The 27,769-nt window shown below is 48.3% G+C and overlaps 1 protein-coding gene across 2 annotated transcripts; it reads left to right on the top strand.

Annotated features, from left to right (window-relative positions):
* Window positions 1-532: 532 nt before the first annotated feature.
* On the top strand, window positions 533-25,292 carry MTHFSD (methenyltetrahydrofolate synthetase domain containing). Of its 2 annotated transcripts, none has more exons than XM_063945690.1 (8): window positions 533-618; window positions 3,838-3,941; window positions 5,131-5,244; window positions 17,911-18,024; window positions 20,293-20,383; window positions 20,478-20,590; window positions 23,403-23,528; window positions 24,621-25,292. In XM_063945690.1, exons 1-8 carry the CDS (start codon window positions 591-593, stop codon window positions 25,143-25,145), a joined length of 1,215 nt encoding a protein of 404 aa, XP_063801760.1. In that variant the 5' UTR covers window positions 533-590; the 3' UTR covers window positions 25,146-25,292. The 2 variants fall into 2 exon arrangements, with proteins under 2 accessions (XP_063801760.1, XP_063801761.1); XM_063945691.1 differs by lacking the exon at window positions 5,131-5,244 and adding an exon at window positions 4,984-5,097.
* The last annotated feature ends 2,477 nt before the right edge of the window (window positions 25,293-27,769 follow it).

Here is a 27,769-nt window from a genome sequence, read left to right as displayed (position 1 = left end):
GTGTTCTGCAGGCAGAGGCGTAGGCAGTGAAAGCACACTTGCCTACTTTTGAAAACTAGTTTCGGGAGTTTTAGAGTTGGTAAGGGCATGCCTATCTTCAACCATAGGCGTATACATTGTCAATCAGGGGTCTTATTAGCGTATTACTTATAGAAATACTGACAGGTTTCATTAGTGTATGGACATATAATATTGGCTGCACATTCATTTTTCTGTTACTTCATTTTAAACATTCAGCAATGTGCAGATAATTTGGGCCCATGTACAGAGAAAGTGCAGGCTGCAGAGCACTGATACATGCAGCCCCATTCCAGCTAGTGAAGCAGAAATAGCAGCACAGAGGAGACCCGGGCAGTATGTATACGTGTAGCAGCACTCATGTGGGCTGTCTGTATATAGGCAGCTCTCCCCAGTCCCCTGTAGCCGCACCACATGCTGCTGCTGCTGCTGCTGCTGTGTGACTGGCTCTGCAGGATGACGCCCAGGTCTCAGCTCCACCCACCCTCGTCACTCCACACTCACTACCCACTTCCTCATTCCAGGGCAACATAACTGCAGCAGCTGCTGCGAGAGAGAGAGGTCAACTGAGCATGGAGCCTGCACTCACATTCGGTGCTGGTGAGTCACATTGTGCCATGTATTTCAGAGTCTGCACTCTCTCAGTGCAGGTGAGTCACATTGTGCCATGTATACCAGAGTCTGCACTCTCTCAGTGCAGGTGAGTAGTAACATTGTGCCATGTATTTCAGAGTCTGCACTCTCTCAGTGCAGGTGAGTGGTAACATTGTGCCATGTATTCCAGAGTCTGCACTCTCTCAGTGCAGGTGAGTGGTAACATTGTGCCATGTACTCCAGAGTCTGCACTCTCTCAGTGCAGGTGAGTGGTAACATTGTGCCATGTACTCCAGAGTCTGCACTCTCTCAGTGCAGGTGAGTGGTAACATTGTGCCATGTACTCCAGAGTCTGCACTCTCTCAGTGCAGGTGAGTGGTAACATTGTGCCATGTATTCCAGAGTCTGCACTCTCTCAGTGCAGGTGAGTGGTAACATTGTGCCATGTATTCCAGAGTCTGCACTCTCTCAGTGCAGGTGAGTGGTAACATTGTGCCATGTATTCCAGAGTCTGCACTCTCTCAGTGCAGGTGAGTGGTAACATTGTGCCATGTATTCCAGAGTCTGCACTCTCTCAGTGCAGGTGAGTGGTAACATTGTGCCATGGTTGGTTCTATATCGGAGGGGCTGAAGGGACCTTGTGACGTATTGAGGGGAGGAGCTACGTCACCAGGGGGAGGAGCTACGGGCGAACAGGGTACCCGAAAAGTACCCTCGCGGGCTCGCTTCGCTCGCCACGCTTCGGGCACGGTGGCTCGCTCCGCTCCGCTTCGCTCACCACCTAATTACTAAAGGTAATAGTTGGTGGCGTGGATAGTAGAGGAACTATCCCGCTGGCCTAGCTCCTCCCCCTTGCGTCGTAACTCCTCCCCCTTACGGAAAAGGTCCCTTAGCCCACTTGATTCTAGCATCTACCATTGTGCCATGTATTCCAGAGTCTGCACTCTCTCAGTGCAGGTGAGTGGTAACATTGTGCCATGTATTCCAGAGTCTGCACTCTCTCAGTGCAGGTGAGTGGTAACATTGTGCCATGTATTCCAGAGTCTGCACTCTCTCAGTGCAGGTGAGTGGTAACATTGTGCCATGTATTCCAGAGTCTGCACTCTCTCAGTGCAGGTGAGTGGTAACATTGTGCCATGTATTCCAGAGTCTGCACTCTCTCAGTGCAGGTGAGTGGTAACATTGTGCCATGTATTCTAGAGTCTGCACTCTCTCAGTGCAGGTGAGTGATAACATTGTGCCATGTATTCCAGAGTCTGCACTCTCTCAGTACAGGTGAGTCACACTGCCATGTATTCCAGAGTCTGCACTCTCTCAGTGCAGGTGAGTGGTAACATTGTGCCATGTATTCCAGAGTCTGCACTCTCTCAGTGCAGGTGAGTGGTAACATTGTGCCATGTATTCCAGAGTCTGCACTCTCTCAGTGCAGGTGAGTGGTAACATTGTGCCATGTATTCCAGAGTCTGCACTCTCTCAGTGCAGGTGAGTGGTAACATTGTGCCATGTATTCCAGAGTCTGCACTCTCTCAGTGCAGGTGAGTGGTAACATTGTGCCATGTATTCCAGAGTCTGCACTCTCTCAGTGCAGGTGAGTGGTAACATTGTGCCATGTATTCCAGAGTCTGCACTCTCTCAGTGCAGGTGAGTGGTAACATTGTGCCATGTATTCCAGAGTCTGCACTCTCTCAGTGCTGGTGAGTGAGTCACGTTGTGCCATGTATTCCAGAGTCTGCACTCTCTCAGTGCTGCTGTAGCACAGGGGTCTGTGGTGTCTCACCCCTATAATGACACCAACGTATTACAACGGATGTATTGTTCTTCACTGAAAGTTGGAAGCTTGTTTTTGCGTTCAATATCCAGAATACAACTTAATGCTGCCCTGGTACTGGGCTGCTGTCATAACCCAAAGATATCGGCTCATCTCCATCCCATCCCTCACGGGTGTCAAACTCGCGGGCCACATGCGACCCGCTTGGCTTCCTTTTTGTGGTCCATGGGCAGCAGTCGGGCAGGGGTCCTTTTTGTGACCTGACCACCTTCTCCGGCAGCGACACCGGTATCTTAAATCAGGTATCGGTTCGTGAGCCAATCAGAGCTTGTAGACCGACCGCCAATCAGGAGCTGCCGGTCTGCGAGCTCTGATTGGCTCATGAACCGGCTCCTGACTTTAGATACCTGCGCTGCCGCCGGAGAACCGGACTGAGGAACCAGAGAGGCGTGCGCTGCGCGTTTCTGTCCTCGCACCCTGCCAGGCAGGACATCTCCAGCAGGCAGCAGTGAGCACATTGGGGGCATATGTATATCTGGCACAGTGGGGGCATATGTGTATCTGGCACTTTTAGGGGCATATGTGTATCTGGCACTATTGGGCATATGTGTATCTGGCACTATTGGGCATATGTGTATCTGGCACTATTGGGCATATGTGTATCTGGCACTATTGGGCATATGTGTATCTGGCACTATTGGGCATATGTGTATCTGGCACTGCACTACTGGTGTTTTATGTGTATCTAGCACTATTGGTGGCATGTGTGTATCTGGTCTCCATGTGTGTATCATACACCCATTTTTTGGCCACGCGCGCGCGCCATACTACTAATACTTTTTTCCTACTTGCACTACTGCATTAACGTAAATGTTTTCTTCACGATACTTGACATCTCTTTGATTATAGTTTATTGTTGGTTTTTCTAAAAAAAAAACTTTGAAAATTGCATATAAGACTCTTTCTTTTTCTTGCGGCCCACACAGGACTTAGACCTGGCTTATTCGGCCCAGTTGGGATTTTCAGTTTGACGTGTCTGCTCTACCTTCTAGAACCGAGTGATGTTACATGACCGGAGCAGACGCTGACCTGGAAATGTGCCGAGTGAAAGCACAGCATAGTCCTTTTCTGATGTATAATATGTAAGCTTAGTACACTGGTACGGTTCAGTATGATTTACTGATGTACGGGATGCCGGCAGTCAGGTTACCGACAGCAAAATCCCGTCAGCCCCCTCTAAAGTACCCTAACCCTCCTCTGACCCCTACCCTAACCTTCCCTTGTGGGTATAGCATAGTATAGCGTAGTAGTGCTCGCACTATTGAAAAGAGTTTCTTGCTCTTCTGTGAACCAAGAAATGTTAATTGATAATTGAATTATGTCATAAATAATATAGGAAATTGTGACCTGTGTTCCCGGCCTGACACGCAGTAACATCCAACGTATTCTCCTTCCAGGGTGTAATAAATGGGACATTCGGCAGAAGGTTTGGGATTATATAGAAAATAAGAACCTGGCTGACTTTCCACGCCCCGTACATCACCGGATTCCTAACTTCAAGGTACCTGGGACACCAATAATTTATGTATTTGTCACTGTTACTATTAGTTTTTAATTAACCAATAGTTCTAGATTCATCCAAGTATTATATGGGAAGCGGTTATGTGACCGTCGGTCACTATACCGACACCGGAATCCCGTGTGAGGGTAAGCCCGACAGTCGGCATGCCGACTAATAGGGATTATTCCCACTCCTGTGTGTCCAACCATAGAGTCGGAATAGAACCTGTGGTGAACGCAGTGAGCCACGGAGCCATTCCGGTGAACAAACGCAAAGGGCTTCGTTGCGCCCCCCCCCCCGCCCACCAACCCGTATTATATAGGTCACGCGTAGCTGTCTGTAACGTAACGTTGTCTTATATCTGAGACGGATTATACCGTCCCCATGTGTCCACAATGTGCCCCAGTTCTGACGTTAGCATTTCTGGCCACATACAGATTGATGGGTGCTTCAACGGCAGGGCTTTATTATCCATGAGGCTGACTAGGCTGAAGCCTAGGGGCCTCCAGGGAGTAGGGGCCCATCCTTTTTTTGCTGAGGCACTGTTACCTGTGCCCTAGGGTACCACTGGTTAAAGGCACATTGCAGTCTGTGCCGTAGCAAGGGACACTCATAGTCAGCTGAGGTTTATCTTAAGACAATGGGGATGGGGATTGAGACAGCGGACTAATAGTGCACTAGTGCTATTTCAAAAGAAAAGTCCACGACACACCTGCGTTTTTACACCCACTCCCCGTTATCTCCCCCAAACGGTCCCTTCAGTGACCCTGCAAATAAATCCTCATTGCGTGCGGGATTGCAGTCTGCCGATAATCACTCAGTAGCGCGGAACATCAGCATTTCAATTTGATTTGCAATCTATGGTCCACCAAGGACATCTTTAAAACCAGGAATGTCAGTGTGCCTTGGGGACCGAGTTTGGGAACCGTTGGCTTGTGTGTCTCTCTGCCACCCTCACTGGGTTCGAGGAGAGTAGTGTGTCATGGTGATAGGGGTTATGCCTGTCCTGTACCAGTGATCTTACTGTCCTCTCGGTGTACAGGGAGCTGCCCGGGCTTGTGACAGATTAGCAGCCCTGCAGGATTTCCAGGCGGCAAGGACCGTTAAGATTAATCCCGATACGCCTCAGAAGAATGCGCGCTTCCTCGTACTGGACGTAAGTAACCCATATTTCCCTCTGTCTGCCTAGAAATCCCGCCAGGCCTGCCAGAATATAACAGCTCTAGAGGTTTTCTGTAAAACGCGAGAAGTTAAAGTGGACCCAGACAAACCGCTGGAAGGAGTCCGGCATTTGGCTCTGCAGGTACTGTGAGCCCTATCCCAGCTCTGTTATTCCTAATGGGATCTGTCCCCCTTACGCACGTTCTAGAGGAATTCAATACCCAGAATGCTTTGCTAATAGACATAGATATATACATATTTCTCGGTGAGTGCTGTATAACAAGTGTAGAAGATATACAGTAGCCCCCATTCCCCAACTGTAACGCTATTCCAAGTTGCTGATGGAACATTGGTGGTCATTGTGAGTTGTCCGCTCGCTAGCAGTTTTTAGCAGCCGTGCAAACGCTATGCCGCCTCCCACTGGAAGTGTATTTTAGCTTAGCAGAAGTGCAGAGTGGAAGCAAACTTTTTTGTGCAGTTTTAGAGTATCACTTCAGACTGTTCAGTTCCTGTTTTGACGTCACAAACACGCCCTGCGTTCGCCCAGCCACGCCTGCGTTTTTCCTGCCACGCCGGCGTTTTTCCGAACACTCCCTGAAAACGGTCAGTTGACACCCAGAAACGCCCACTTCATGTCAATCACTCTGCGGCCACCAGTGCGACTGCAAAGCTTCGCTAGACCCTGTGTGAAACTACATTGGCCGTTGAAATAGTACGTCACGCGTGCGCAGTGCGCCGCATTCGCAGAAGTGCCTTTTTTTTTGCCTCCTCGCTGCACAGCAAACGAATGCAGCTAGCGATCAACTCTGAATGACCCCCATTGAGTGGTAATAGTATAAATAATATCTATAGAAGAATTCAAGTGACTTCTAATATCCCGAACTTCAGGCTATAAAGATCTATTCTCATTTATAATGCACGAGTATTCCTGCTGAATACAGAATGGCCATAAAAAGTACCATTTATATATGTTTCCAAGTATTTCTACATCTATTAATGTGTTCTACATAAGAATACATGGTATAAAGCTGGGTACACAATACACAATGGGGCAGATGTATGAAGCCTGGAGAAGGGATAAAGAAGTGGAAAAAGCAGTGATAAGTGCAAAGTGATAACGCACCAGCCAATCACCTCCAGTGTGTAAATTGACAGTTATGAGTTGATTGGCTGGTGCGTTATCACTTTGCACTTATCACTGCTTTTTCCACTTCTTTATCCCTTCTCCAGGCTGAATACATCTGCCCCAATGTGTGTACCCAGGGACATTGCACCGGCAAGTGCATACAGACAGCGGCGGGGGGCCACGGTGCAGACATTTGGTGGTGCCATATAAATGAATGATAGAGTTCTATGTTGACCTGGCAAATCTGTGTGTTTGGACTGAATATATGTAATGGATGTGTACAAATCCTGTATAGAGAACAGATACACAGCTGGAATCCTTGGTTATTATTTCTCTGACGTCCTAGTGGATGCTGGGACTCCGTCAGGACCATGGGGATTAGCGGCTCCGCAGGAGACAGGGCACAAAAATAAAAGCTTTAGGACTAGGTGGTGTGCACTGGCTCCTCCCCCTATGACCCTCCTCCAAGCCTCAGTTAGGTTTTTGTGCCCGTCCGAGCAGGGTGCAATCTAGGTGGCTCTCCTAAAGAGCTGCTTAGAAAAAGTTATTAGGTTTTTTATTTTCAGTGAGTCCTGCTGGCAACAGGCTCACTGCAACGAGGGACTTAGGGGAGAAGAAGTGAACTCACCTGCGTGCAGGATGGATTGGCTTCTTAGGCTACTGCACACTATTAGCTCCAGAGGGATCGAACACAGGCCCAGCCATGGAGTCCGGTCCCGGAGCCGCGCCGCCGACCCCCTTGCAGATGCCGAAAAGTGAAGAGGTCCAGAAACCGGCGGCAGAAGACTTTTCAGTCTTCATGAGGTAGCGCACAGCACTGCAGCTGTGCGCCATTGTTGTCAGCACACTTCACACCAACGGTCACTGAGGGTGCAGGGCGCTAGGGGGGGGCGCCCTGGGCAGCAATGATAATACCTTGTTCTGGCTAAAAATACATCACATATAGCCCCTGGGGCTATATGGATGTATTTAACCCCTGCCAGGTCTCACAAACACCGGGAGAAGAGCCCGCTGAAATAGGCCCCGCCCCCTATCTCCTCAGCACACAGCGCCATTTTCCTGCACAGCTCCGCTGCGAGGAAGGCTCCCAGGACTCTCCCCTGCACTGCACTACAGAAACAGGGTAAAAAAACAGAGAGGGGGGGCACTTTTTTGGCGATATTGATATATTAAGCTGCTATAAAGGAAACAACACTTCTGTAGGGTTGTTCCTATATATTTATAGCGCTTGGGTGTGTGCTGGCAAACTCTCCCTCTGTCTCCCAAAAGGGCTAGTGGGGTCCTGTCTTCGATAAGAGCATTCCCTGTGTGTCGGTACGTGTGTGTCGACATGTATGAGGACGATGTTGGTGTGGAGGCGGAGCAATTGCCGGTAATGGTGATGTCACCCCCTAGGGAGTCGACACCGGAATGGATGGCTTTGTTTATGGAATTACGTGATAATGTCAGCACGTTACAAAAATCAGTTGACGACATGAGACGGCCGGCAAACCAGTTAGTACCTGTCCAGGCGTCTCAGACACCGTCAGGGGCTGTAAAACGCCCTTTACCTCAGTCGGTCGACACAGACCCAGACACAGACACCGAATCTAGTGTCGACGGTGAAGAAACAAACGTATTTTCCAGTAGGGCCACACGTTATATGATCACGGCAATGAAGGAGGCTTTGCATATCTCTGATGCTGCAAGTACCACAAAAAGGGGTATTATGTGGGGTCTGAAAAAACTACCTGTAGTTTTTCCTGAATCAGAGGAATTGAATGAAGTGTGTGATGAAGCGTGGGTTAACCCCGATAGAAAACTGCTAATTTCAAAGAAGTTATTGGCATTATATCCTTTCCCGCCAGAGGTTAGGGCGCGCTGGGAAACACCCCCTAGGGTGGATAAGGCACTCACACGCTTATCAAAACAAGTGGCGTTACCGTCTCCTGAAACGGCCGCCCTCAAGGATCCAGCTGATAGGAGGCTGGAAACTACCCTGAAAAGTATATACACTCATACTGGTGTTATACTGCGACCAGCCATCGCCTCTGCATGGATGTGCAGTGCTGGGGTGGTTTGGTCGGATTCCCTGACTGAAAATATTGATACCCTGGATAGGGACAGTATTTTATTGACTATAGAGCAATTAAAGGATGCTTTTCTTTATATGCGAGATGCTCAGAGGGATATTTGCACTCTGGCATCGAGAGTAAGTGCGATGTCCATATCTGCCAGAAGAAGTTTATGGACGCGACAGTGGTCAGGTGATGCGGATTCCAAACGGCATATGGAAGTATTGCCGTATAAAGGGGAGGAATTATTTGGGGTCGGTCTATCGGATTTGGTGGCCACGGCAACAGCCGGGAAATCCACCTTTTTACCTCAGGTCCCCTCCCAACAGAAAAAGACACCGTCTTTTCAGCCGCAGTCCTTTCGTTCCTATAAGAACAAGCGGGCAAAAGGACAGTCATATCTGCCCCGAGGCAAAGGAAAGGGTAAGAGAGTGCACCAAGCAGCTCCCTTCCAGGAGCAGAAGCCCTCCCCGGCTTCTGCAAAGCCCTCAGCATGACGTTGGGGCTTTACAAGCGGACTCAGGGGCGGTGGGGGGTCGACTCAAGAATTTCAGCGCACAGTGGGCTCACTCACAGGTGGACCCCTGGATCCTGCAGGTAGTATCTCAGGGTTACAGGTTGGAATTCGAGAAGTCTCCCCCTCGCCGGTTCCTAAAGTCTGCTCTGCCAACGTCTCCCTCAGACAGGGCGACGGTATTGGAAGCCATTCACAAGCTGTATTCTCAGCAGGTGATAGTCAAGGTACCCCTCCTACAACAGGGAAAGGGGTATTATTCCACACTATTTGTGGTACCGAAGCCGGACGGCTCGGTAAGACCTATTCTAAATCTGAAATCTTTGAACCTGTACATACAAAAATTCAAGTTCAAGATGGAGTCACTCAGAGCAGTGATAGCGAATCTGGAAGAAGGGGACTTTATGGTGTCCCTGGACATCAAGGATGCTTACCTGCATGTCCCAATTTGCCCTTCACATCAAGGGTACCTCAGGTTCGTGGTGCAAAACTGTCATTATCAGTTTCAGACGCTGCCGTTTGGATTGTCCACGGCACCTCGGGTCTTTACCAAGGTAATGGCCGAAATGATGTTTCTTCTGCGAAGAAAAGGCGTATTAATTATCCCTTACTTGGACGATCTCCTGATAAGGGCAAGGTCCAGAGAACAGCTGGGGGACGTAGTAGCACTAACCCAAGTAGTGCTGCAACAGCACGGGTGGATTCTGAATTTTCCAAAATCTCAATTGACCCCGACGACACGTCTGCTGTTCCTGGGAATGATTCTGGACACGGTTCAGAAAAAGGTGTTTCTTCCGGAGGAGAAAGCCAGGGAGTTATCCGAACTTGTCAGGAACCTCCTAAAACCAGGAAAAGTGTCTGTGCATCAATGCACAAGAGTCCTGGGAAAAATGGTGGCTTCTTACGAAGCGATTCCATTCGGCAGATTCCACGCACGAACTTTTCAGTGGGGTCTGCTGGACAAATGGTCCGGATCGCATCTGCAGATGCATCAGCGGATAACTTTGTCTCCACGGACAAGGGTGTCTCTTCTGTGGTGGTTGCAGAGTGCTTATCTGTTAGAGGGCCGCAGATTCGGCATACAGGACTGGGTCCTGGTGACCACGGATGCCAGTCTGAGAGGCTGGGGAGCGGTCACACAGGGAAGAAACTTCCAGGGAGTGTGGTCAAGCCTGGAGATGTCTCTTCACATAAATATACTGGAGCTAAGAGCGATTTACAATGCTATAAGCCTGGCAAAACCCCTGCTTCAGGGTCAGCCGGTGTTGATCCAGTCGGACAACATCACGGCAGTCGCCCACGTAAACAGACAGGGCGGCACAAGAAGCAGGAGGGCAATGGCAGAAGCTGCAAGGATTCTTCGCTGGGCGGAAGATCATGTGATAGCACTGTCAGCAGTGTTCATTCCGGGAGTGGACAACTGGGAAGCGGACTTCCTCAGCAGACACGATCTACACCCGGGAGAGTGGGGACTTCATCCAGAAGTCTTCCACATGATTGTGAACCGTTGGGAAAAACCAAAGGTGGATATGATGGCGTCCCGCCTCAACAAAAAACTGGACAGGTATTGCGCCAGGTCAAGAGACCCTCAGGCAATAGCTGTGGACGCTCTGGTAACACCGTGGGTGTTCCAGTCAGTGTATGTGTTTCCTCCTCTGCCTCTCATACCAAAAGTACTGAGAATTATATGGCAAAGGGGAGTAAGAACGATACTCGTGGCTCCGGATTGGCCAAGAAGAACTTGGTACCCGGAATTTCAGGAGATGCTCACGGAAGATCCGTGGCCTCTACCTCTAAGACGGGACCTGCTTCAGCAGGGACCGTGTCTATTCCAAGACTTACCGCGGCTGCGTTTGACAGCATGGCGGTTGAACGCCGAATTCTAAGGGAAAAAGGCATTCCGGAAGAGGTCATCCCTACCCTGGTAAAAGCCAGGAAGGAGGTGACTGCACAACATTATCACCGCATTTGGAGAAAATATGTTGCGTGGTGTGAGGCCAGGAAGGCCCCGACGGAGGAATTTCAACTGGGTCGATTCCTACATTTCCTGCAAACAGGATTGTCTATGGGCCTCAAATTAGGGTCCATTAAGGTTCAAATTTCGGCCCTGTAGATTTTCTTCCAGAAAGAATTGGCTTCAGTTCCTGAAGTCCAGACTTTTGTAAAAGGAGTACTACATATACAGCCCCCGGTTGTGCCCCCAGTGGCTCCGTATGATCTTAATGTAGTTTTGGATTTTCTCAAATCCCATTGGTTTGAGCCACTCAAATCGGTGGATTTGAAATATCTTACATGGAAAGTAACCATGCTACTGGCCCTGGCTTCAGCCAGGAGAGTGTCAGAATTGGCGGCTTTATCGTATAAAAGCCCATATCTGATTTTCCATTCGGACAGGGCAGAACTGCGGACGCGTCCTCAGTTTCTGCCTAAGGTGGTTTCAGCGTTTCACCTGAACCAGCCTATTGTGGTGCCTGCGGCTACTAGCGATTTGGAGGATTCCAAGTTGCTGGACGTTGTCAGGGCATTGAAAATATATATTTCAAGGACGGCTGGAGTCAGAAAATCTGACTCGCTGTTTATACTGTATGCACCCAACAAGCTGGGTGCTCCTGCTTCTAAGCAGACGATTGCTCGTTGGATTTGTAGCACAATTCAACTTGCACATTCTGTGGCAGGCCTGCCACAGCCTAAATCTATCAAGGCCCATTCCACAAGGAAGGTGGGCTCATCTTGGGCGGCTGCCCGAGGGGTCTCGGCATTACAACTCTGCCGAGCAGCTACGTGGTCGGGGGAGAACACGTTTGTAAAATTCTACAAATTTGATACCCTGGCTAAAGAGGACCTGGAGTTCTCTCATTCGGTGCTGCAGAGTCATCCGCACTCTCCCGCCCGTTTGGGAGCTTTGGTATAATCCCCATGGTCCTGACGGAGTCCCAGCATCCACTAGGACGTCAGAGAAAATAAGATTTTACTTACCGATAAATCTATTTCTCGTAGTCCGTAGTGGATGCTGGGCGCCCATCCCAAGTGCGGATTGTCTGCAATACTTGTACATAGTTATTGTTACAAAAAAATCGGGTTGTTATTGTTGTGAGCCGTCTGTTCAGAGGCTCCTACGTTTGTCATACTGTTAACTGGGTTCAGATCACAAGTTGTACGGTGTGATTGGTGTGGCTGGTATGAGTCTTACCCGGGATTCAAAATCCTTCCTTATTGTGTACGCTCGTCCGGGCACAGTATCCTAACTGAGGCTTGGAGGAGGGTCATAGGGGGAGGAGCCAGTGCACACCACCTAGTCCTAAAGCTTTTATTTTTGTGCCCTGTCTCCTGCGGAGCCGCTAATCCCCATGGTCCTGACGGAGTCCCAGCATCCACTACGGACTACGAGAAATAGATTTATCGGTAATTAAAATCTTATTATTTCTCTAACGTCCTAAGTGGATGCTGGGGACTCCGTAAGGACCATGGGGAATAGCGGCTCCGCAGGAGACTGGGCACAAAAGTAAAGCTTTAGAACTACCTGGTGTGCACTGGCTCCTCCCCCTATGACCCTCCTCCAAGCCTCAGTTAAGATTTTGTGCCCGAACGAGAAGGGTGCACACTAGGTGGCTCTCCTGAGCTGCTTAGTGAAAAGTTTAGTTTTAGGTTTTTTATTTTCAGTGAGACCTGCTGGCAACAGGCTCACTGCATCGAGGGACTAAGGGGAGAAGAAGCGAACTCACCTGCGTGCAGAGTGGATTGGGCTTCTTAGGCTACTGGACATTAGCTCCAGAGGGACGATCACAGGCCCAGCCATGGATGAGTCCCAGAGCCGCGCCGCCGGCCCCGTTACAGAGCCAGAAGACAGAAGAGGTCCGGAAAATCGGCGGCAGAAGACGTCCTGTCTTCAACAAGGTAGCGCACAGCACTGCAGCTGTGCGCCATTGCTCTCAGCACACTTCACACTCCGGTCACTGAGGGTGCAGGGCGCTGGGGGGGGGGCGCCCTGAGACGCAATAAAAACACCTTGGATGGCAAAAAATGCATCACATATAGCTCCTGGGCTATATGGATGCATTTAACCCCTGCCAGAATACATAGAAAAATGGGAGATAGGCTCCGCCCCCTTATCGGCGGCCTTATCTCCTCAGCACACTGGCGCCATTTTCCCTCACAGCTCCGTTGGAGGGAAGCTCCCTGGCTCTCCCCTGCAGTCACTACACTACAGAAAGAGTTAAAAAAGAGAGGGGGGGCACTAATTACGCGCAGTATTAAAGATACAGCAGCTATAAGGGGAAAAACACTTGTATAAGGTTATCCCTGTATATATATATAGCGCTCTGGTGTGTGCTGGCAAACTCTCCCTCTGTCTCCCCAAAGGGCTAGTGGGGTCCTGTCCTCTATCAGAGCATTCCCTGTGTGTGTGCTGTATGTCGGTACGTTTGTGTCGACATGTATGAGGAGAAAAATGATGTGGAGACGGAGCAGATTGCCTGTAATAGTGATGTCACCCCCTAGGGGGTCGACACCTAAGTGGATGAACTGTTGGAAGGAATTACGTGACAGTGTCAGCTCTGTATAAAAGACAGTGGTTGACATGAGACAGCCGGCTACTCAGCTTGTGTCTGTCCAGACGTCTCATAGGCCGTCAGGGGCTCTAAAGCGCCCGTTACCTCAGATGGCAGATACAGACGCCGACACGGATACTGACTCCAGTGTCGACGGTGAAGAGACAAATGTGACTTCCAGTAGGGCCACACGTTACATGATGGAGGCAATGAAAAATGTTTTACACATTTCTGATAATACGAGTACCACCAAAAAGGGGTATTATGTTCGGTGAGGAAAAACTACCTGTAGTTTTCCTGAATCTGAGAAATTAAATGAGGTGTGTGATGATGCGTGGGTTTCCCCCGATAACAACTGATAATTTCTAAAATGTTATTGGCATTATATCCTTTCCCGCCAGAGGTTAGGGTGCGTTGGGAAACACCCCCTAGGGTGGATAAAGCGCTCACACGCTTGTAAGGGCTCTACCCTCTCCTGAGATGGCCGCCCTTAAGGATCCTGCTGATAGAAAGCAGGAGGGTATCCTAAAATGTATTTACACACATACTGGTGTTATACTGCGACCAGCAATCGCCTCAGCCTGGATGTGCAGTGCTGGGTTGGCGTGGTCGGATTCCCTGACTGAAAATATTGATACCCTAGATGGGGACAGTATATTTTTGCCTATAGAGCATTTAAAAGATGCATTTCTATATATGCGTGATGCACAGCGGAATATTTGCCGACTGGCATCAAGTCTAAGTGCGTTGTCCAATTCTACCAGTAGAGGGTTATGGACACGACAGTGGTCAGGTGATGCGGATTTCAAACGGCATTTGGAAGCAACATGAGAAGACGCCGTATTATCAGGCGCAGTCTTTTCATGGACAAGCGGGCAAAAGGTTCCTCATTTCTGCCCCGTGACAGAGGGAGAGGAAAAAGGCTGCAGAAATCAGCCAGTTCCCAGGAATAGAAACCCTTTCCCGCCTCTGCCAAGCCCTCAGTATGACGCTGGGGCTTTACAAGCAGAATCAGGCACGGTGGGGGGCCCGTCTCAATGAATTTCAGCGCGCAGTGGGCTCACTCGCAAGTAGACCCCTGGATCCTTCAGGTGATATCTCGGGTACAAATTGGAATTCGAGACGTCTCCCCCTCGCCGTTTCCTAAAGTCGGCTTTACCGATGTCTCCTTCTGACAGGGAGACAGTTTTGGAAGCCATTCACAAGCTGTATTCCCAGCAGGTGATAATCAAGGTACCCCTCCTGCAACAGGGAACGGGGTATTATTCCACACTGTTGTGGTACCGAAGCCGGACGGCTCGGTGAGACCGATTCTAAATCTAAAATCTTTGAACACTTACATACAGAGGTTCAAATTCAAGATTGAGTCACTCAGAGCAGTGATTGCGAACCTGGAAGAAGGGGACTACATGATGTCTCGGGACATCGAGGATGCTTACCTTCATGTCCAAATTTACCCTTCTCGCCAAGGGTACCTCAGGTTTATGGTACAGAACTGTCACTATCAGTTCAGACGCTGCCGTATGGATGGTCCACGGCACCCCGGGTCTTTACCAAGGTAATGGCCGAAATGATGATATTCCTTCGAAGGAAGGGAATTTTAGTTATCCCTTACTTGGACGATTCCCTGATAAGGGTAAGATCCAGGGAACAGTTGGAGGTCGGTGTAGCACTATCTCAGGTAGTGTTGCGGCAGCACGATTGGATTCTCAATATTCCAAAATCGCAGCTGGTTCCGACGACTCGTCTTCTGTTCCTAGGGATGATCCTGGACACAGTCCAGAAAAAGGTGTTTCTCCCGGAGGAGAAAGCCAGGGAGTTATCCGAGCTAGTCAGGAACCTCCTAAAACCGAGCCAAGTCTCAGTGCATCAATGCACAAGGGTTCTGGGTAAAATGGTGGCTTCCTACGAAGCAATCCCATTCGGCAGATTCCACGCAAGAACTTTCCAGTGGGACCTGCTGGACAAATGGTCCGGGTCGCATCTTCAGATGCATCAGCGGATAACCCTGTCACCAAGAACAAGGGTGTCCCTCCTGTGTTGGTTGCAGAGTGCTCATCTTCTAGAGGGCCGCAGATTCGGCATTCAGGACTGGGTCCTGGTGACCACGGATGCCAGCCTGCGAGGCTGGGGAGCAGTCACACAGGGAAGGAATTTCCAGGGCTTATGGTCAAGCCTGGAGACATCACTTCACATAAATATCCTGAAGCTAAGGGCCATTTACAATGCTCAAAGCTTAGCAAGACCTCTGCTTCAAGGTCAGCCGGTGTTGATCCAGTCGGACAACATCACGGCAGTCACCCACGTAAACAGACAGGGTGGCACAAGAAGCAGGAGGGCAATGGCAGAAGCTGCAAGGATTCTTCGCTGGGCGGAAAATCATGTGATAGCACTGTCAGCAATTCCGGGAGTGGACAACTGGGAAGCAGACTTCCTCAGCAGACATGACCTCCACCCGGGAGAGTGGGGACTTCACCCAGAAGTCTTCCACATGATTATAAACCGTTGGGAAAAACTCGACAGGTATTGCGCCAGGTCAAGGGACCCTCAGGCAATAGCTGTAGACGCTCTGGTAACACCGTGGGTGTACCAGTCAGTGTATGTGTTCCCTCATCTGCCTCTCATACCCAAGGTACTGAGATTGATAAGATGGAGAGGAGTAAGCACTATATTCGTGGCTCCGGATTGGCCAAGAAGGACTTGGTAACCGGAACTTCAAGAGATGCTCACGGAGGATCCGTGGCCTCTACCTCTAAGAAGGGACCTGCTCCAGCAAGGACCCTGTCTGTTCCAAGACTTACCGCGGCTGCGTTTGACGGCATGGCGGTTGAACGCCGGATCCTGAAGGAAAAAAGGCATTCCGGATGAAGTCATCCCTATCCTGATCAAAGCCAGGAAGGATGTAACCGCAAAACATTATCACCGCATTTGGCGAAAATATGTTGCGTGGTGCGAGGCCAGTAAGGCCCGACGGAGGAAATTCAACTGGGTCGATTCCTACATTTTCCTGCAAACAGGAGTGTCTATGGGCCTGAAATTGGGGTCCATTAAGGTTCAAATTTCGGCCCTGTCAATTTTCTTCCAAAAAGAACTAGCTTCAGTCCCTGAAGTTCAGACGTTGTAAAAGGGGTACTGCATATACAGCCTCCTTTTGTGCCTCCAGTGGCACCTTGAGATCTCAATGTAGTTTTTGGGTTCCAAAAGTCACATTGGTTTGAACCACTTAAATCTGTGGAGTTAAAATATCTCACATGGAAAGTGGTCATGCTGTTGGCCCTGGCCTGGGCCAGGCGCGTGTCAGAATTGGCGGCTTTATCCTGTAAAAGCCCTTATCTGATTTTCCATTCGGACAGGGCGGAATTGAGGACTCGTCCTCAGTTTCTCCCTAAGGTGGTTTCAGCGTTTCACCTGAACCAACCTATTGTGGTGCCTGCGGCTACTAGGGACTTGGAGGACTCCAAGTTGCTAGACGTTATCAGGGCCCTGAAAATATGTTTCCAGGACGGCTGGAGTCAGAAAATCTGACTCGCTGTTTATCCTGTATGCACCCAACAAGCTGGGTGCTCCTGCTTCTAAGCAGACTATTGCTCGTTGGATTTGTAGTACAATTCAGCTTGCACATTCTGTGGCAGGCCTGCCACAGCCAAAATCTGTGAAAGCCCATTCCACACGGAAAGTGGGCTCATCTTGGGCGGCTGCCCGAGGGGTCTCGGCTTTACAACTTTGCCGAGCAGCTACTTGGTCAGGAGCAAATACATTTGTAAAATTCTACAAAATTGATACCCTGGCTGAGGAGGACCTGGAGTTCTCTCATTTGGTGCTGCAGAGTCATCCGCACTCTCCCGCCTGTTTGGGAGCTTTGGTATAATCCCCATGGTCCTTACGGAGTCCCCAGCATCCACTTAGGACGTTAGAGAAAATAAGAATTTACTTACCGATAATTCTATTTCTCGTAGTCCGTAGTGGATGCTGGGCGCCCATCCCAAGTGCGGATTGTCTGCAATACTGGTACATAGTTATTGTTACCAAAAAATCGGGTTATTGCTGTAGTGAGCCATCTTTTCTAGAGGCTCCTCTGTTATCATGCTGTTAACTGGGTTTAGATCACGAGTTGTACGGTGTGATTGGTGTGGCTGGTATGAGTCTTACCCGGGATTCAAAATCCTTCCTTATTGTGTACGCTCGTCCGGGCACAGTATCCTAACTGAGGCTTGGAGGAGGGTCATAGGGGGAGGAGCCAGTGCACACCAGGTAGTTCTAAAGCTTTACTTTTGTGCCCAGTCTCCTGCGGAGCCGCTATTCCCCATGGTCCTTACGGAGTCCCCAGCATCCACTACGGACTACGAGAAATAGAATTATCGGTAAGTAAATTCTTATTTTAATGTCACCTCCATTTTGATAAATCTGGCCCTACTATAAGAGGGCCTAGAGCTCTTTTAGGCAGACACCGTCCTGTGACTGCAGCGGCCCCAGGTTCCTGTGTTCTCTGTTCATTTAGGCTGAGCATTAATTTGTGTCCTTAAGTCGACCACTTGATTGGCATTGTTCCTGTGTTTCCAACCTACAGGCTAATAAAACATTGCTAGTCCCAACTCCTCGCCTCCGGACTGGACTCTTCAACAGGATCACGCCTCCCCCCGGGGCCAGCAAAGAGGTTCTGAGAATCTGTGCCACCTCGCAGGTCGGTAAGCTGTAATAATGCTGAACTACAGGATGTTGTCATGTACAGTGACCAGAATCTGCAGCAATCTGTGTCCTGTGTTCCTCTGCTGCCACCTAGTGGAGAAATCATATGTTGACATGCTGGGTATTGGCCCTCATTCCAAGTTGATCGCTCGCTAGCTGCTTTTAGCAGCCGTGCTAACGCTAAGCCGCCGCCCTCTGGAAGTGTATCTTAGCTTTGCAGAATTGCGAACGAAAGATTAGCAGAACGGCACCAAAATATTTTCAAGCAGTTTCTGAGTAGCTCCAGACCTACTCCTAGCTTGCGATCACTTCAGACTATTTAGTTCCTGTTTTGACGTCACAAACACGCCCTGCGTTCGGCCAGCCTCGCCTGTGTTTCCCCAGGCACGCCTGCGTTTGTATCTGACATGCCTGCGTTTTTCAGCACACTCCCTGAAAACGGTCAGTTACCTCCCAGAAACGCCCCATTCATGTCAATCACTCAGCGGCCAACAGTGCGACTGAAAAGCGTCGCTAGACCTTGTGTGAAACTACATCGGCCGTTGTGAAAGTACATCGCGCGTGCACATTGCGCCGCATGCGCAGAAGTGCTGCTTTTTTAACTAAATGCCGTGCTGCGACCGAAAACAGCTAGTGAACAGCTCTGAATGACCCCCATTGGCTTTATCCTACAAAGCTTTTCTGCATAAATAATCAGCGTATGTGTGTGTGGGGGGAAAGGGGGTGTCAATAAATCTCCACCGTTTTGTTCCTAACATCGGTCTTTCTATTTAGCATCTTGATTACTGCTATATTTATATGTAAACACTACAATCCCTAGGTCTTCAGGACACAGCCCTGTCTAGGTTCTCATCCTACTTATCTAATCGCTCTTTCAGTGTTCGCTTCCTCTATCAGTTGGAGAACCGCAAGGCTCGGTCTTAGGTCCTCTGCTTTTCTCAATCTATACTTCATCTCTTGGTAAACTAATCGGCTCCTTCAGATTTCAGTATCATCTGTATGCTGAGGATACTCAAATCTATCTATCCTCTCCTGATTTAATACCATCTGTATTGGTCCGTGTCACTGAATGTCTTTCTGACATTTCATCTTGGATGACATCTCGCCACCTCAAACTTAATATTTCCAAAACAGAATTAATTATATTTCCACCGGCCAATAGTAGTTACCAACCTGATATCTCTATCACTGTTGAGAACTCGACAATCGACCCTACCCCACAAGCTCGCTGCCTAGGTGTCATCCTTGACATAAAATACTTCTACACGCATATAGAGCTATTAACCATACTACACCAATATATATATATATATATATATAATATTATAGTCACTTTTTTAAAAATATCTCCCAACTCGTCCTCTCCGCTCTGCCCAAGATCTGCGTCTCTCATCTGCACGGATTACTTCGTCCCATTCACAATTCCAGAACTTTCTTCTGGCAGCACCCACACTATGGAATACTTTACCACGCACGATAAGACCCTGCTCTATCCTCCAAACTTTCAGTCATCCCCTCAAAACTCACCTCTTCAGGCAAGCCTATCCAATTCCTGAACCACCCACATAATCTCATACTTGCCTACTTTGCTGCCCCCTCCTCTGGGAGGAGGCAGCGTTGTAGGTGCATGGGGGCGTGGCCGGCAGCAGGATGGGCGTTCTGGGGCGTGGCCAACAGGGTAGTGGACAGTCCGGGGGTGTAGCATCATGTAGCATCAGGATTGCGTCATCATGGCTCCGCCCCCCGCTATGCAGTGCCGATAAAAGAGGCGCTGTATTGCGGCGGGCGGGGCTACGATGACACGATTCAGTGTGAAACGCGTCATCGGACCCCCTCGGACCGCCCACTTGTTCTCTGCTGCGGGGGGGGCGAGGAGGGTTGTGGAGGGGCGGCATGGAAAGCGGGAGGCTTGCCCACCTTTCCGGGGGGCCGGGGGGGCCACTCGATTTTCGGGAGCCTCCCAGCCATTCCGGGAGGGTAGGTAAGTATGCATAACCTTCAGAAGCATTCATATCGAATTACTTTCCATCAGGACTGTCTCTGCTATCAGGTAGGACTGCTATGCTATAGATGGGCTCTATCTTTGTGTATCCTTCCTATTTCCCTATATCTTGTAAGATTCGAGCAGGGCCTTCCTTCCTCTGTCTGTCTGTTATTGCCCAGTTTGTCTTATCACTGTTGTTTCCCGTTGTAAGGCGCAATGGAATATGCTGTGCTATATAATTCTGTGTCTTACATCACTGACGTCTCGCTGTACATGCAGGGGGTGAAGGATTACAGTGTTCCATTGGGTTTGGATGCTACAGTAAAAGTGGACCTTGTGGTTGTGGGGTCCGTGGCCGTATCAGAAAAAGGTAACGGAATATGGCAATGCTGAAACTGCGCCAATAGAACCTGCGCGGATCTCTCGCCTCCTGGCTGCATTGTGACCTACTCTGTCATTCGCAGGATGGAGGATCGGGAAAGGCGAAGGATTTGCAGACATGGAATATGCGATGATGGTGGCCATGGGGGCAGTTACAGAGCAGACCGTTGTAGTGACTGTGGTACATGACTGTCAGGTGAGCCCTGCTGAGTAATCGGTGTCAGAGGGGTGAGTAGTGACTGCGGTACATGAGTGTCATGTGACCCTGCTGAGTAATGGGTGTCAGATGGGTGAGTAGTGACTGTGGTACATGACTGTCAGGTGACCCTGCTGAGTAATGAGTGTCAGAGGGGTGAGTAGTAAGTTGGCGTTTATGCACAATTTGTTTCCCCGCTATTTGGCAAAGGGTTTATGGATCAAATAATACAATTAACTTCCTCGTTGATGCCCCGCTCCTACAATATCACACTGTAGAGAGCAAACCATTGCTCTCTACAGCACTCTGCTCTTCAGGTAGCAGGAAAATGTAAAAAAAAATGCTTAAAAATGTACTTTATATAACGCCATCTCTGGCGGTATATGAAGAAAAATCCTTTTTTCTGACTAAAACAGCAGGGATAGGGGGATCTCGTCCAGTCAGTCCCTGCAGCCAGCTGAACCTCCACCCACTCTCAGACCCTCATTCAGCAAATGGAAGAGATTATAGTGTACATATAAATATACTGGGCCTGATTCAAGGTTGATTGCAAAACATTTTCCTCTAATGGGCGAAACCATGTGCACTGCAGGTGGGGCAGATATAGCATGTGCAGAGAGAGAGAGAGAGTTAGATTTTGGTGGGTTATTTTGTTTCTGTGCAGGGTAAATACTGCCTGCTTTATTTTTGCACTGCAAATCTACAAATCTAACTCTCTCTGTACATGTTACATCTGCCCCACCTGCAGTGCACATGGTTTTGCCCATTAGAGAAAAATGTTGTTTTGCAATCAACCTTGAATTAGGCCCACTGTTCGGGGATGACACATGCGCACAGCAAGCAGTTTTTTTTTGGATACACGAAAAGATTGCCCGCAGAGACTTTGCCAGAGGCAACGGTCGACATAATAATTGTCCCTGAGAAGTATTAATTGAATAGCGAGGGGAAAAAAACATTGTGTTGAAGTTAGAAATACGTAGGTTGAGTATTGAATGTGGCGCTACCCAATTGCTGACATAGGATATTGTAGTCAAATATGTAAACAAATACACACTTTAATAACCTAAACACCATACAACTAATAAAATATCACACCAGGCATAATGTGATAATAGGGAAGTAGTCCTACCGAGGATATACGTAGGGGAGCTGCAGGTGATAGTTAATGCAGGGAAGTCCTCTGGTCCAGAAGATGTTGCAACATCCCCCAGTTGGACAGTCTTACCATCTTCTGGACCAGGAGTGATACCTGCCAGAGTGAGGACTTTAAGATCTGGGAGCAAATGCAGGGCAAGTCCGGACTTCCCTGCATAAATTATCACCTGCAGCTCCCCTACGTATATCCTCGGTAGGACTACTTCCCTATTATCACATTATGCCTGGTGTGATATTTTATTAGTTGTATTTTATTAGTTGTATGGTGTTTAGGTTATTAAAGTGTGTATTTGTTTACATATTTGACTACAATATCCTATGTCAGCAATTGGGTAGCGCCACATTCAACACTCAACCTACGTATTTCTATATTCACTGAAGTGGGGTAGGGTACCCCATGCATGTATTGAACGGCTTGCTTATACCCAAGTGAAGCGCTATTAGTACACTGTCACCCCAAATACATTGTGTTGAAGTTGGTTTGTATGTCATATGTATGGCGCTGTTCAGTGTTGGTCATTGTGTGTGTGTGTGTGTGTGTGTGTGTGTGTGTGTGTGTGTGTGTGTATATGACATGCAGTCGTAAGGTAATTGGTAACAAGAAAAAAATGGTCAATTCATATATATACGCAATTCAAGATGGCTTCAAGAAGAGACACTGGAAAAAGAAGAGACACTAGAGGTTTGAAACGCATTGTTCCTACTTACTTTGCATTTACTTTCAAATTGCATAAATGTGAATTGATTTTCTCTCCCTTGACACCCATTGCCTCACGATTCATCTTAAATTGCCCTCCCCCCCCCCCCCCCCCCCTTGTTATCGATTACCTTTCGACTGCATGTCATACAGTATATACACACACCACTCCCACAGTGACCAACACTGACCAGCGCCATACGTAGGACATACAAACTGACCTGTTGTATCTACCTGGGTTACTAGGGTACCCGCATGTCCTATTTGGCTTGCTGACGTTCAGAGAAGCGCCTTTGTATATCCCATACACCCACAACAGTCTATTGTGTTGACGTTGTCTGAAAATATTCGGGGAAACGTCTACAGTGTTGATGAACCGAGCCCTTAGGGGTCTATTTACTAAGCCTTGGATAGAGAAAGTCGCTGGAGATAAAGTACCAGCCAATCAGCTCCTAACTGTCATTTTTCAAACACAGCCTGTGGCATGGCAGTTAGGAGCTGATTGGCTGATACTTTATCTCCAACAACTTTATCTCCATCCAAGGCTTAGTAAATAGAACCCTAAGTCTGATAATGCGATTCTATAATTATCTAATTATTCCTCAGAAAAGTCTACGTTGGCTTATTCTGCAGTTACCCAATAACCATGCAGCTAATTGGGCTCCTCCTACCCTACAGTAGGGTCCTACAAGGGGCATGCGCAATTCTTCCATCATTCCACTAATAGCTGAGTCCCTGACTCATCTGTCGCTCCTCACTCATGTGACTGTAGTCATGTGACTGCTGGAATCTTATGGTGTGAGAGAGAATTCTGGTCTCCAGTACAGTCGCTTATTTCCCCTAAACGTTGCTGCAGTATGGCTAACTTAGTGGAGGATGGGCGTATTGATAACTCAGCTGAACCGATTATGGGCAAATCATGTATACCTTTGGTGTCACTGCTGCTATATATACTTCTAGGTGCTTAATATCCCTGAGGAGCTGCTGGATGACCATGACCTCACAGTGGACTATATCCTGACACCCACACGGGTTATTAAAACGGACTGCACTCGCCCAAAGCCAAAGGGAATTATATGGTCTAAGGTGAGTTTGGGAATATCCTCCTCTCACACATGGAGGGGGGGGGGGTCATTCCGACCCGATCGTTTGCTGCAGTTTATCGCAGCACAGCGATCGGGTCGGAACTGCGCATGATTGACGGGCAGAGGCGGTCGCTGGGCGGGAGGGGGCTGGACGGCGGCGCGGTCCGGCCAACGCAGGGGGGGCGGGCCGCGGCAGCTGTGTGACATCACACGCAGCCGCTGCGACCCGGGGCAGCGAAGAGGTTCTCCCGGCTGGCCGGAGGTGCTCCTGAGATGCAAAAGCATCACTGCTGTGCGATGCTTTTGCATTTCTGCGCGGGGCGATGGCACTGACATGCGTAGCACAGGTACGATCAACTCGGAATGACCCCCATGGTCTCATGTTATATGGCCTGATTCTGAGCAGTGCACAGTTTCAGTGCCGCACACAGCTGGCGGATATTTTCAATTGCGCGTGGGTCAGGTGCATGTGTCAAAAATGTTGATTTACAGAGACGCGGTACAGAATCGGACGCACAGTCTGAGAATTTTAGTGGGCGTTCCTGGGAAGTAACAGTAAGGTGGCTAAGCCAATGCAGGCGTGACGCCGAAAGGGGCTGCAACCAAAGACGCGCATATGCTTACACAGGAGGCCAGACTCCGAAATTGCACCGTCTATAGGGCTGCTACAAGCTGATGGTGGCGTCTAAAGTCGCACAGAGACGGACTATAAGACGCTACAGTTGAGTGTCTCCGTTTTGTGACAATTAATTGCAGCATTAGCATAACGCAAAGAAGCAGCCACCGGCAGATCCGAGTCAGAATCAGACCTCTAATGTGGCTATTGGTGATTTCTGAGAATTAGTGGAGATCCTAAGATGTCTGATATGTTTATATGGGGTGTAGTCAGGATCCCAACTGTCACAATACAGATGTATCCTGACAGTGAGTATTGGGGTTAGCGTTAAGCAATATGGGGAAAGTTAAGGTCAGTCTGCGGGAGGGATGGGTTAGGGTTAGAATACTCATCAGCATTGTGACAGTCATTGTTCTGACCACCTGGATCCTGACTACCAACATTTCGTACCCAACTCTTCTATTCTTCCTCCATCAGATAAGCCTGGAGATGATGGACAAGATCCCAATTCTGAAAACACTATGGGACAAAGAGCAGAAAGCCGGGAAAGATGTTACCCTAAAGAACGAATGTGGTTCCCCATCTGCAAGCCAGGCTGGGGGGTCACCTGCCGCCGCTGCACACCGCATTAGAGAGGCTCAGAATGTACAGATAAAAGCCAAACGTGGAGTGGCAGACCAGAAAGATGTGACCACTGTGTATATTGGCAATATCCCACCGGCTACACGGGTCAGTGAATTTAAGACCGTATTAAGGGAGAAAGGGGCTATCCCTCTCCATCTCACCTGGCAAGGAGCCCAGCACCGAGCTTTCCTGGACTACGCTGACCCATGCCAAGCCGAGTTGGTAGTGTCCAGCTTGGAGGGGTTAAGTATAGGGGGACAGGAAATACGAGTGGAACTGGCTAGAACCCAGCGGAGTAATATGACTGGAGGACAGGTCTTTGGGGAGAGGAAAAACAGAGGCAATAACCCCAGAAGTCAGTATGACCCCAACATATAAGTAGAGCTAATTGAGGTTGGACCTGGTTTGATCTTGTAGACCTCATCAGACCTTACAGCCTGGGAACTCTCTTCCAAGACAATGAGGTGATAGTGGTGATACCCTCTGAACAATACTATAATAAAGTCCGTTCCTTATTACTGAAAAGGAGTGTACCAATCTGTAGCTTTACGTAAGGCGTTTGTTACCTAGGGGGCTGCAAGTCCATCACCCAGAATGGGCTGACTGTGAATTTTTTTTACATTTTTTTTGTAAAGTGTTACATTTATATTTACCCTTTAGTTGGTCTTTTCTTTGTTTTTAATAACAAAGCAGATTCTGAGAAAGATAAACTCTCCTGTTACTCATAACCTTATCTGTAATGGGAAGATAAATTGCGGTATAATTATGTTTAAAAAAAAAAAAAAAGTGTGTCCATCACCCTAGTGGGGAGGTTGCTAGGGTGTATCGGACTGTGGAGTGTCTGTGCGGGTGCAGTTGCGGCATCTAGGTTCTGCTAGCGACCAATCACTATGAAATATCATGAATCTCTCAATTGTCCATGGTGGCAGAATGACATAGTGGGTCTAGGCAAAGTCACCTGAGGCTCCATCAGACTATATATCCTCTCCAGGTCTTGTGTTTGGAATCTTTGACTCCGCTTGAGTCCCCAGGAATTCCCGACCAGGGCTAACTAGATGGGAGGGGTAATGCTACGGCCGCCGTAACAATATAAACGTGTACCCCCGACTGTGGCATTACCTCCCCTGGCAAGTGGAGCCCGGTGTTGGTGTAAATAAATACGGGGAACCCCTTTTTTTTTTTTGCCCAGTATTTTTGGAACCAGGACCGGTCCAAGGGTCTGGTGCTGGTTCTTCGGGACTGCAATACAATGCGAAAGTGTTGGGACCACAGAAGAAATTTAATTTCTCTTTGGCTCCCCTCGTGTTAAATAGAAGCAGAGACCATGCCAAAAAAAAAAGTGGTCATCACTGTTTGATAAATAGTTTGCTTTATCACAATTATAGTTTTATATTTGCTGAATTGTTAATGAGTGTTTATATGTTAAATGTTATGTTATTTCGGCATGCTGTGTGACCTAGTTGTTTTGAAAGTTTTGTTATGAACCAAACTGCAGACCTGTGGTGCCATTCATACAGTGGCCACTAGATGTCACTGCAATCATAGTATAGTAGGATATCACATTTTTCTAGGTATAAAAACAGCTGTTTTACTATATTTGTGATATATGGGCCTTATTATAACGGAATCATTATTTATTACCAGTTCTTTATATAGCACACACATCCCACAGTGCAATACAGAGAATATTTACTCATTCACATCAGTTGGTGACCCAGTGGAGCTTACAATTGAAGACACATTAGGGTTATTTTTTTCTTTGGAGCCACTTAACCTACCAGTATGTTTTTTGATTGTGGGAGAAAACTGGAGCAAGTGGACCAAACCCACTCAAACACAGAGAAAATATACAATCTCTACACAGTCAGGGCTGTAGTGGGTATCGAACTAAAGACCTCACTGCTGCTTGTGGGATATTCCCCAAAACACCTACAAATATTAAGTATCCCCTGAATATACTGTATCTGCAGGGGACAGATATCAGAGACACTGTCTGCCCCATCTGTGTCACCCCTGTCTGGCTGCCCCTCCCCTTTAGAATGTAAGCTCTAACGAGCAGGGCCCTCTTCCCTCATGTGCTTTCCTTCCCTTACTTATACAATCCTCTACTCCATACTCACTACAATGGCATCTAACCCTTGGTTCTGCCACCCCGCTGCTTATGTGACTGCTATGATTGCTGATGCATCTATTTATATACCTTGTACTGTAAGTCACTGTTTTCTTGTCTGCTCATTTGTTTATGTACTTTGTTAGACGCTCCAGAACCCTTGTGGTGCCATATGAGTAAAAGAATCAATAATAACTGACTCATGTGCCTGGTTTCAACCGGACCAAGGTTTGCAGGGCAGAACATTTTACCCCTTTTCACCCCCTTAGGAGTCGATTTTAGAAAAAATCCCTGCTTAGTGGGTGCAGGCAAATAACTGTCACAGTTTCCAGACCACCCAGCAGCACATGTTCCAGGTCACCCAACAGGTGCAGAGGGAGAGTTCACCAACTGACATATTTTCCAGAGCACAATGGTGATGTATTGTAGATGGCAGGCGGACATTTTGCCACATAGCTCCAAAATGAAGCAACCAATTACAACATTAATATTTTTCTGCAAGTCTACGGACCAAGACAAAGGCATTATAGAAATATGTCACTCCTAAAAGTTGTCCTTCTATTTATATATAGATTTGCGATCCCCTGCATTTCAGTGCAAAAGTAGCCCCCAGAGGCCCTTCAGATGGCATTAGCCATTGCAGCTTATAGGCTACACATTGCAATAGTTACAAGGAGAGAGATTAGTAGGATCTCTCCCTGGAAATGGCCGCTTCCTCATGAGTAATCAGCAGACCACCCATGTGCAGTAACGCAGCTGGGGTTCCGAAGGAGAAGTGTAGTGATAACATTAGCGATCGCTTGTAACACATCCTATGGCAGCCCCTAACACTGTCAGACGACCCGTAATTATTACCGTGAAAAGTGTCAATAAGAAACTAGAAGTATTGGTT

The sequence above is a fragment of the Pseudophryne corroboree genome, chromosome 11, assembly GCF_028390025.1.
Source record: "Pseudophryne corroboree isolate aPseCor3 chromosome 11, aPseCor3.hap2, whole genome shotgun sequence".
Classification (NCBI taxonomy): Eukaryota; Metazoa; Chordata; class Amphibia; order Anura; family Myobatrachidae; genus Pseudophryne; species Pseudophryne corroboree.
The sequence above is the reverse complement of the archived record's forward strand: the minus strand, read 5'-3'. Positions and strand labels throughout refer to the sequence as shown.